At 38.9% G+C, this 11,229-nt stretch overlaps 1 protein-coding gene across 1 annotated transcript; it reads left to right on the forward strand.

Annotated features, from left to right (window-relative positions):
- Positions 1 to 4,741: 4,741 nt before the first annotated feature.
- LOC105995045 (olfactory receptor 2AG1-like) lies at positions 4,742 to 5,692 on the forward strand. The gene has a single exon (XM_013028707.1). The coding sequence runs from the start codon at positions 4,742 to 4,744 to the stop codon at positions 5,690 to 5,692; it is 951 nt and encodes a 316-aa protein (XP_012884161.1).
- The last annotated feature ends 5,537 nt before the right edge of the window (positions 5,693 to 11,229 follow it).

The following is an 11,229-nucleotide window of genomic DNA, read 5'->3' on the forward strand; positions in this document are numbered from 1 at the left end:
GGGGGGGAAGGGGGTGAAGGAGAAAGATTGGGATTGGGGGGGAGGGGGGAGGCTGGGAAGGGATATGAAGGGTAAACAAAAGGAGGAGGCTGCAATGCTTGGTAAGAAGTGTACGCATTATCCTGCCCATGTAATTGTAACCCCTCTGTACAGTATGTTCACAAATAAATTTTTAAAAAATGTACATTATGCTGCGTGCCAGTAGCTCACACCTATAATTCTAGCTACTCAGGAGGTTGAGATCTTAGGATCATGGTTCAAATCCAGCCTTGGAAAAGAAAGTCCATGGGACTCATATCCCCAATTGAGCACCAGAAAACCGGGAGTGATGCTGTAGCTCAAGAGGTAGAGCACTTGCCTTGAGCTGAAGAGCACAGGGACAGCACCTGGGCCCAGAAATGAAGCCCCATGTCCAAACATGTACTATGTTAGACTTTTTTGATACATGTCTGCTTTTTTAAATTAAAACTTTATTGTTATTATAAATGTGATGTACAGTTACATAAGTGAGATAATGAGAACATGTGCTTTTGGATAATATCACCTCTTCCCTCACTGACTCCCAAGTTTTTCCTTGAGTCATGTGTGTGCATTTGATAATGTAGAAATACAACACCCACACCAAACTTGAACACCTTTCACAGCTATACAAGCATAACAAGCTTAGAAAACAGAAAAGCACATTCTTACTCTGTTTCTTTTTTTTAATCAAGAAGACTGAAACAGGGATGGGAAGATGGCTCAGTGGTAGACTGCTTGCTTTGCATGCCTGAGGCCCTGGGTTCGATTCCTCAGCACCACATAAGCAAAAAGAAAAAAGCCAGAGGTGGCACTGTGGCTCAAGTGGTAGAGTGCTAGTCTTGAGCTGAAGAGCTGAGGGATAGCGCCCAGGCCCAGAGTTCAGGCCCCACAACCGGACCCAAGAAAAGAAAAAAAAAAAAGAAGAAGAATGAAACATAGGTGGTTTACTTAAATTTCCAGTGAGACAATAATATAATAAAAATTATAGATATCAACAACGACTCCCTCTTATGGAATCATATTCTTGTATTGGAATTTTAATAATCCCATGTGAAGTACAAAACACTAATACACACAAAGTATAATGATACATGTCAGAGTACACATGAAGGCTAATGCTAGAAAAAGGCTGAACAAGACACAAAGACCTGATAATGACTACAGTAGGTTAGTAGAAAAAAATTCTGTCAATATCACCCTATTATAATTTGTGCAAATTTCTGAGCCTTATTAGAACATCTTTCTGAAACTATTGTCACTGGTTATCAAATTGATTCAAAATGGTGCACAAAGATCATGGGCTGTGTCTAACTTGGTGATAATCTTTTAAAAAAAGAAAAAACCTCTTAAGAAACCAGCTACCAGATAGGAGAGAGACTAAGTCAGAAACAGAACAGCAATCCTACTGGAACTGGTGGCTCACACCTGTAATCTTAGCTACTACTCAGTAAGCTGAGATCTCAGATCTACTTGCAGTGCTATCCTGTGAAGGCAACTCCATGAGATTCTTATATCTAGTTAACCATCAAACAGTCAGTAGTAGAGCTGGAGTTCAAATGAGACAGCATCAAGACCCTGAGTTCCAATAACAGTACCATCACACACACACACATACACATAGAGAGAGAGAGAGAGAGACAGACAGACAGACAGAGAAAAATAAAGAGAGGGATGCAGATGTATGTGAAGACAAGAGCACTAATACAGACAAAAGTCTCTACGTATCTTAGAATGATGGATAGGGACCCATGCTAATGGGCCAGATTTTGAAACCATTTCTTTGGTCAGGGCCATCCCTAGCCAGATCAAAAGGGACAAAGACATTCATCAAGTCAGAGCTAATTTATAGCGATATTTTGTTAACAAACGTAACATTTTAGATGGTATCACAGGGCACCAGTCCAGAGAGACTCATTAAAATGAAGGTTCCAGGAGTTGTGTTTTCTTGGGAGCCCATGTCACCAGGGAGGAGGAGAGAGTGAAAAGTCCCCCAGGACGAGGCCAGATTCCTGCTGCCTCTGACACATTAAAAATAAACAATAGAAGGTTCCCTTTGAGTATCCCTGACCATTCTCCTTTCCAAAAGTCTTACCAGCCACCTCTATCATTGGTGACTCAAACTGGGAAGGAATATGAAAGTTGGGGCACATGGACTCATCCTCATCCATTACCAGTGCAGAGCTGAAAAGAGAGATTGGATGAGGACATTCTGAAGGAATCAACTTAGGGCTTCTCCAGCCACCCTTTTCCTAGAATTAGCCTTCATGTGTGCTCTGTATGATCTGAGTCTCAGATCATTATCTACATCCAATCCTTTTCCTCAGAGAGGACTGGCCATGGTGGACACAGCAGGTGCCTTTGACCCCCCATCGTAGTGGCAGCCATGCCCACCCACACCCGTGCCCTCAGAAGAAGCACCTTCTCTTTCCTCAGCATCTTTAGCCTCTTCAACTCACAAATGACTCCCAGGACACGGGTGTGAGCTGAAGGCTGTATCTTTCCTCTTTAGAGGTAAGGGTTATGTCTTTGACCCTAAAAGGTGTGTAGAGGCAGTGAACCTTGGGTAACCAAGACCAAGATTTACTATCGTGCTCTCAGAACGTCTCATTTCTCAGACTAAACAGCTAAATTGCTCAATCTGTACTCCAGGTGATTGATTACAGACACATGCACCTGTATTGGTGCAGGCATCTCAGTAACGCATACAGGAGTGGGCAACTGCAATATTCAGTACTATTGACCAGACCTAAGTTTCTAGAATTCCTGATCATGGTTTTTGGGTAAAATTCTCATTGCATTCTGGGTTCACATGGCTCATGCCTATAAGTCCTAGCTTCTCAAAATCTGATACCTCAAAAATATGGGTTGAAGCCAGCCTAGACAGCAATGTCACTAGATTGGAATTAGACAGTGAAAAAGCTGGGTTGCAAGTATGACAGAACACAAGCATTAGCATATGAGTCAAGGAAGCTCCAGGGATCAGAGTTTAAGCCCAACTACTGTGTTCAAGTCTCAATACTTTTGGTGCATCTGCATTTCCCTAGGCTCTAGTAGTCAGTTAAAAACTCCTTGAATAGTACCTCAAAAGAGATCTATCACATAACCATATCAATACACTAGTTTGAGCTTCACTCTTCTACATAACTACTTGGTTGTAAATATGCATCACAAAAGCCAAGTAAAAACAGGCATGCTGATGCCTGTTGTACTAGCATTCAAGGGGCTGAGGGAGGAGGATCCATACATCAAATTTAGCCTGAGTCTACTACTAATAGCCTTTTTAACCCAATCCCAATAAATAGAAAAAATGGAAACCAGTTAATCATTTAATATACTGTGCAATACCCTAGCAATACAAAAGAAAAAATTAATTAAAATTAAAAATTAAAATTAATTTCAAATTTTAGCTTTATTGAGCATTTCTGAGAAATACATATCTTGCTTTTTTAGTAATCTCAGCATGTGAGAAGAGTTATCAGGGTGAAGCTCACCCTTCAGAACTTCCTTACACCACACACTTTACAAGAATGGGCCATCCTCTGTACACCCAATGTATATTTACTGGCCTGTCTCAGATGATAGAAGCAGTAGATATGTGTGTATCTGTGTATACCCTTGTTTCTGAGTATATGTGTATATACCTATGTGTCTATATGTACACACATACAAAGGAAATAAACAATTTAGTGAACAGTTTTCACTCCTTTTCCACAGTGCCTCTTAGGTCTTCTAGACATCTTGGAATGCATTTATGAAGAGCAGGCTTAGTGGAAAATTTCATACACATACTGCATATCCTGTATTTTTTCCAATTCAAACCATTCCATTGGTGTTATTGCTTACATCCAGTGCCATCAGAACAGCATCCTTTCACTAAAATTTGTGAGAGGAAATTATGTATAGTTCCTGCTCAGAGTGTTGCTGTGAATCTTAGGTAGTGGGATGGCTTTTACCATTCCTACAATGTCTGTATTATGTATTAAATACATACCCTTCACTACCAGAAACTGCTTCCAGGCTTGCAAATATCCCACCATTTCTTATTTTAGCTTCCATTGAGTAAATATTATACCACTATCTTGAAATTTTAAATTTAAATAATTTTATACTGTTTCTATTAATTTATTACTTAATGCACTCTTGCCTATCCATTTATACTAGCCCTGAATTCCTTTACCTCCAGGAGACCAATAATACCATCAAGGAAAATAATATATTTGAAGACTATAAGAAATCAAGTGACCAAGACCTAGAGATTCCTATAGGGACAAGCTAACAACAAAGCAGATACCAGGTCAAGAAGAACATGGCAAAGAGTTTTATATGCAACAAACTTTTAAAAATGAACTGTATTCCTAAGTAGATTGTAAGCATGGAAACTCCTAGATTTTATACTAATACTAGGTCTGCTTCATGATTATGACTCAAGGGATGTTTTCTTTCTCTGGAAGAGTATGTCTGAGTGTATAATTCTATTTGATGCTTTATATATGATACAATTCATGGTGAACGGTAGTCAATATGTCTGTACTCTGTTTAACTGAAACATCATTATAATTCACTGAAAACATTCAAAAAATCAGAAAGCACAGGGGGATCCTAGGGGATGAATAGATATTCCACAAGATTGCTGTTGGCTCTCCTAGTTGGCCTGAGTCAAATATAGACTGAAAACCCTTAGAAAGACTTCCATTAGACATCTGATTCTAGACAAGATAGAATGGAGGCCTGGAACTCCACTTTAGGAAGTGGCTTCATCTTGGTGGGCATTCTGAATGACAGCAGGGTTCCTGAACTGCTCTGTGCCACAATGACATTCCTGTACATGCTGGCCCTGACCAGCAATGGGCTGCTGCTCCTGCTCATCACAATGGATGTGAAGCTCCACGTGCCCATGTACCTCCTGCTTAGACAGCTTTCTCTCATTGACCTTCTCCTCACATCAGTTATAGCCCCCAAAGCCATCATGGATTTTCTGCGTGGAGATAACACCATCTCCTTTGGAGGCTGTGCCCTTCAGATGTTGCTGGAACTGATTATGGGAGGGGCAGAGGACATCCTTGTGGCTTTTATGGCCTATGACAGGTATGTGGCCATTTGTCATCCTCTAAACTATACAACCTTCATGAGTCCAAGAGTCCTTTGGTTCATGGTGATGACAACATGGATTGTGGCATCTCTGAGTGCCATCGTATATACCAGTTACACTATGCACTATCCCTTCTGCAAATCCCGGCTGGTAAAACATCTGTTCTGTGAGATCCCACCTCTGCTGAAGTTGGCCTGTGCAGACACCTCTAGATTTGAGCTCATGGTTTATTTGATGGGTGTGATGTTACTGATTCCCCCACTTGCTGCCATTCTGGTCTCCTATATGCTAATCCTGTGCACTGTGCTCCGCATGCCCTCCAAGGAGGGGAGGAAGAAAGCCCTTGTCACCTGCTCCTCCCACCTGACTGTGGTTGGAATGTACTACGGCCCAGCCTCATTTATATATGTCCTTCCCATTTCCTTCCATAATCCCAAACAGGACAACATCTTCTCCTTTTTCTATACAATTTTCACCCCAGCCCTGAACCCCATCATCTACAGCCTTAGAAATAAGGAAGTCATGGGGGCCTTTAGAAGGGTCCTTGGAAAATACATCCTGCCTTCACACTCCAGCACTTAGAGCTTACCTTTTACTATACATTTTCTCCCTCAAATTGTCACACTTACCACTTCGTTAATAATAGAAAAACACTGTTAAGGATGTTATATACACTTTTCAAATTCTTATTTTTACTTCTTACTGTAGCTAGTATATTCACTGAACTGGCAGGGATGACCTTAGGTTTGGAATCTCTTTATACAAAAACAACTTGGGGAAGTCAAGCTTTGAAGGGGTCTGTAAGGCTCACTCTGGTGGGGTGGTCTGCATCATCTACACTATGTGGTAGTTAGGGAGGGGATGGGTCATTCCTTGATAAGTAGACAATATGGCATTGAACTTTGGCTTAAAAAGTTTGGTCCTTAAACTATATTCTAAAAGAATTGATAGTTCAGTTAATATGGTTACTTCTAATTTTGTAGTCATTTATTTCAATTATGTAGTCAGTCATGTCTTATTTCTTATTTAAAAGCTACCAACATACATGGTAAATTTTACTGAAATAGCCATGTTGTTATTCAATTACCTTAATTTTTTTTTTTAATTTTTGGTCAGTAGTGGGGCTTGAACTCTGGGCCTGGGCTGTGTCCCTCAGCTCTTCAGCTCAAGCAAGTGCTCTACCACTTGAACCACAGCACCACCGGTATTCTGGTAGTTTACTGGAGATAAAGAGTGTCACAGACTTCCCTGCCCAGGCTGGCTTTGAACCTTGATTCTCAGATCTCAGCCTCCTGAGTAGCTAGGATTACAGGTGTAAGCCACCAGAGCCCAGCTTCAATTATCTTAATCTTCTATGTCCCCTATTTACTATAGCTTTTAATTTATAAGTTTCTTAATTATTAATATTCCTTCTTTTTATGGGGAAGCCACATGTAATGCAGGAAACTGTTGCATTTAATTTACAATGTATTTATCAAAAAACATAATATCCTTAAATCAAATGTTAAAGTCCTTTTTACTAAACAGTTGCCATTACTCTGTACGTTGTTAACACTTGCACACTACGATGTGTGTGTGTGCATGCATGCACATACACACACAATCACATTCAATGATTCTTGGAGGTAAGTTTGGGAATAGAATTGGAATAGAATGAAGTAATCATATGAATTAAGGCATAAAAAGGAACATTTTCTATCCTGATAAATACAATGAAAATCAAACAAAATGCATGGTAACCTGCTTAGAGTTGCGTGCACATTACTTAGATTGGTAAGTTCTTTAACAAGCTAATGCTGTAAATGGTGAATTGTAAGAAGCCATGCATATTTGATAAAACAATTCTGTAGACTTATGAGAAAAGCTAATTGATACTAAATAAGAATGATTATTAACTGAGTGCTTCAAAAATAGTTTTGAGGGCTGGGAAGGTGGCTCAGTGGTAAAGCGCTTGCCTTGCATGCTTGAGGCCCTGGGTTCGATTCCTCAGCACCACATAAGCAAAAAAAAAACCAGAAGTGGCGCTGTGGCTCAAGTGGTAGAGCGCTAGCCTTGAGCTGAAGAGCTGAGGGGCAGCGCCCAGGCTCAGAGTTCAGGCCCACAACCGGACCCAAAATAAAAATAGTTTTGAAAAAATAAAAAAGATTTGGGAGAAAAAGCAAAAGATATAAATTATTGCATACAGAACTTATGAAATAGTCCAGCCTATGAGTAAAATTTATAGAAGATAACAATAGCATGCTCACTTGTTCAAATACTTTACTATCTTTTTCATTTTGAAAGCTCCCTCATCATGATTTAAATAATGCCAAATTAGAAATTTACAAAAGAAGCTATTATTATAATAATGAAATGATCCATGACTTTAAACATAAAATGGTCAAGAATTTATTAAGAAAATTATACATTGTACAATTTAATAGATTTAAATGTTATTTCTAATAAATTAGTAAAGACTGGCTTTGTGATGAACTAGCTAATTACATTACAAATGTCCATGATATAAATTTATACCAACATTTACCATATTCAGCACAATATAATCTTGAGGATTGAGGTTTCATACTAAGTAATTCTTACATGGCCAATGTCTATCATCACATTTATTTTTAGGGCTTAAACTTTCCAATTAGAATAGGAAATGGATCTCTATATTACTATCACTTTATTGCTTACATGACTGCTGACTCTGGTTTAATAAGGTTAAGTAGCAAATTCCACATTAGTGAAGAATGTGTGCTATACTGCATTCTACCTTTAATTTTGTAGTCCAGCAATTGACCTAAGAATCTCCATCACTGTTCAGTCTGCCACCACACACTGCAGAAGAAAGCACACTAAGTAGCCATTGGTGAGAAATACCTGTTCTACATGATCACATGGTCATGGAAATGTGTATCTCCATTAAAAATGGAAGGGCACTCATCTAAATATGTATAGAAGTTATTTCATGATGAGGGAATTTCACATGCTTTGACTACATCTAATCTAGTCCATGGATTCATTTATAGAAAGAACCTTTATTCACTGTAGTAAGCATAAAATTATATATGCATATAATAAATGGTATATCATATTATGTTTTCATCCCTATTTAATGTAAAGTATTTAACTGGGATTAAATATGTTCATCTCAAATATTCATCAATGGCCTTTTATTTTATTTATTGTTTTGTGACTGGTTTTTTTTCAATATTTTTGTGTTGTAAAGATACTGTACCTAGGGGTTACAGTTACATAGGTAAAGCAATGAGTACATTTCCTATCAAGCATTGTTACCCCTCCTTTGATTTTTCCCTACTATCCCTTCCCTCCCCACCACCCCAATTCCTCCCTCTCCCACCAAAATTGTAATTTGTTTTCAACATAATGTCTTGTACATCTCATTGTTACAATGGGTCAATCTGTATCCTCGTTTCAGTATTTTGTTATTTCCCCTCCCCTCCCCAAATTAGAAAAATGTACGTACAAGATGCAGGACAGCAGTATCAAATACAGTGACAACAGGGGTTATACCATGGGGGAAGAACATACAAAAGAAACAAAAAAATCCTACAGTACATTAAAAACAACAGCAACAAAAGATAAAAACCTCTTGTGTCCCTATGTTGAGGTTCATTTTGCTTAGCATTATTTTATATGGTCATATGTACATAGGTTTTGACTTTTTCTACTTGTCTTGTAAGATTATCCTAGACATATACTAGTTATTGAAAATAAGGGAAACCATGGGACATATGTTTCTTTGGGTCTGGCTTGTGACTAGGTTTTGAACATAGAGTTTGCCACTTTCAGTTTGCCTTGTAGTCCAATGCTGGAGCTCTACTATTTAAGCCATAGCTCTACTTCCTCTCATTGCTTCTTGGTACAAGTATTCAGAATCCTTTCAAGTTTCTTGTGAATACAATCTCCATTACTCCTATATACAGTCACTCTACTATGGAACAACACACTAGACTTTCTTGCTTTTCTCTAACCCACCTCAATACCCTTAATCAAGAGCTTTCTGTTTTTCCTCAACCCTCAATTTACCAAGGCTCTGAAAACCACTGTTGTATTTTCAACTTCAATAGCATTTCTTAAGTAAAAATTCTTTTAATGTTATAAATGAAGTAGATTTAGTTCGAATTTATTTGGAGGAAAAATAAAAAGCATCAGGAAAGCAATGACCAAATTTCCAGAGAACAAGATCCTCTTCAGAATAGCATAAAATACATGTTAGTCACAAAACAAATGTCATTGTCTTCTGCTTCTCTTCTCAAACTTAAATCTATGTGTAAATGATACATAAAATATACATTATATGACATACTATGTTATACTAGGTGTGCATGCACACACATGATATTGGTTTATTGTTATTACAAATGTGATATCCAGTGCGATTACAGTTATATGAGATAATGAGAACATGTGCTTTGGATCATATCACTCCTTCCCTCACCGACTCCAGGTTTTTCCTTGAGTCATGTGTGTGCTTTTGATACTACCGAAATACAACACCCACACCAAACTTGAACACCCTTTACAGTTGTACAAGCACAACAAGCTTAGGAAAACAGAAAAGTGCATTCATACTCTGTTTCTTCTGTTTTTATCAAGAAGAATGAAGCACAGATAAGACAAAAATATAATAAAAAATTTAGATGTCAACAACAGCTCCCTCTTATGGAACCATATTCTTATATTTGAATTTTAAGGACTATGAAATAATCCCATGTGAAATACAAAACACTAATACACACAAAGTATAATGACACATGTCAGAGCACACATGAAGGCTAATGCTAGGGAAAGGGTGAACAAGACATAAAGACCTGATAATGACCACAGTAGGTTATTAGAAATAACTCTGTCAATAAGATTCTATTATAATTTGTGAAACTCTCTGAACCTTAATGGAAAATCTTACTGAAACTATTGTCACTGGTTATCAAATTGATTCAAAATGGTGCACAAAGATCATGGACCATGTCCGACTTGGTGATAGCCTTTAAAACCCTCTGAAGAAACCAGCTACCTGACAGGATAGAGACTAAGGTAGAAAGAGAACAGCAATCCTACTGGAACTGGTAGATCACACCTTTAATCCTAGCTATTACTCAGGAAGCTGAAATCTCAGAGTACCTTGCAATGCTATCCTGTGAATGAAACTCTATGAGACTCTTATCTCTGGTTAACCATCAAGCAGCCATTAGTAGAACTATGGCTCAAATGGCAGATCCTCAGCTTAGGTACAGCATTAAGACCTTGAGTTCCAATAACAGTATCATCACAGAGATAGAGAGAGAGAGAGAGAGAGAGAGAGAGAGAGAGAGAGAGAGAGAAAGAGAAAGAGAAAGAGAAAGGAGAGAAAGGGAAGTATGTGGATATACGAGGAGAGTAGAGCACTAACACAGACAGGAGTCTGTATACAGAATGATGGACAGGGACTCATGCTAAAGGGTCAGATGTTGAAACCATTTCTTTGGTCAGGGCCATCCCTTGCCAGAACAAAAGGGACAAAACCATTCATCAAGTCAGAGGCAATTTCATAATGATATTTGTCAACAAACATACCATTTTAGAAGGTACCACGGGGTACCATCCTGGAGTCGTGTTTTCTTGGGAGCCCATGTCACAAAGGAGAAGAAGACAGTGAAAAGTACGCAGAACAAGGCCAGAGTTTCTCCTGCCTCTGATACAGTATGAATACACAATGGAGGAAGTGGTCCTGTGGCTCAAGTGGTATAGCACTAGCCTTGAGCTGAAGAGCTGAGGGACAGTGCCCAGGCCCTGAGTTCAAGCCCTACTACCAACAAAAACAACAACAACAACAATGGAAGGCTTCCTTTGAGTATCTCAGACCATTCTCCTTTCTAAAAGTCCTACCAGCCACTTCTGTCATTGGTGACTCCAGATGGGAGGAAATATGAAAGTCTGGACACATGGACTCATTGTCATCCACTAACAGTGCAGAGATAGGAACAGACATTGGACATTCTGAGGCAATCAGCTTTGGGATCCCATAGCCTCCTGTCTGGATTCTCAGATCATTATCTGCATCCATCCCTTTCCTCAGAGAGGACTGGCCATGGTGGACACAGCAGGTGCCTTTGACCCCGATCTTAGTGGCAGCC

This window comes from Dipodomys ordii, unplaced genomic scaffold (assembly GCF_000151885.1).
Source record: "Dipodomys ordii isolate 6190 unplaced genomic scaffold, Dord_2.0 Scaffold113, whole genome shotgun sequence".
Taxonomy (NCBI): domain Eukaryota; kingdom Metazoa; phylum Chordata; class Mammalia; order Rodentia; family Heteromyidae; genus Dipodomys; species Dipodomys ordii.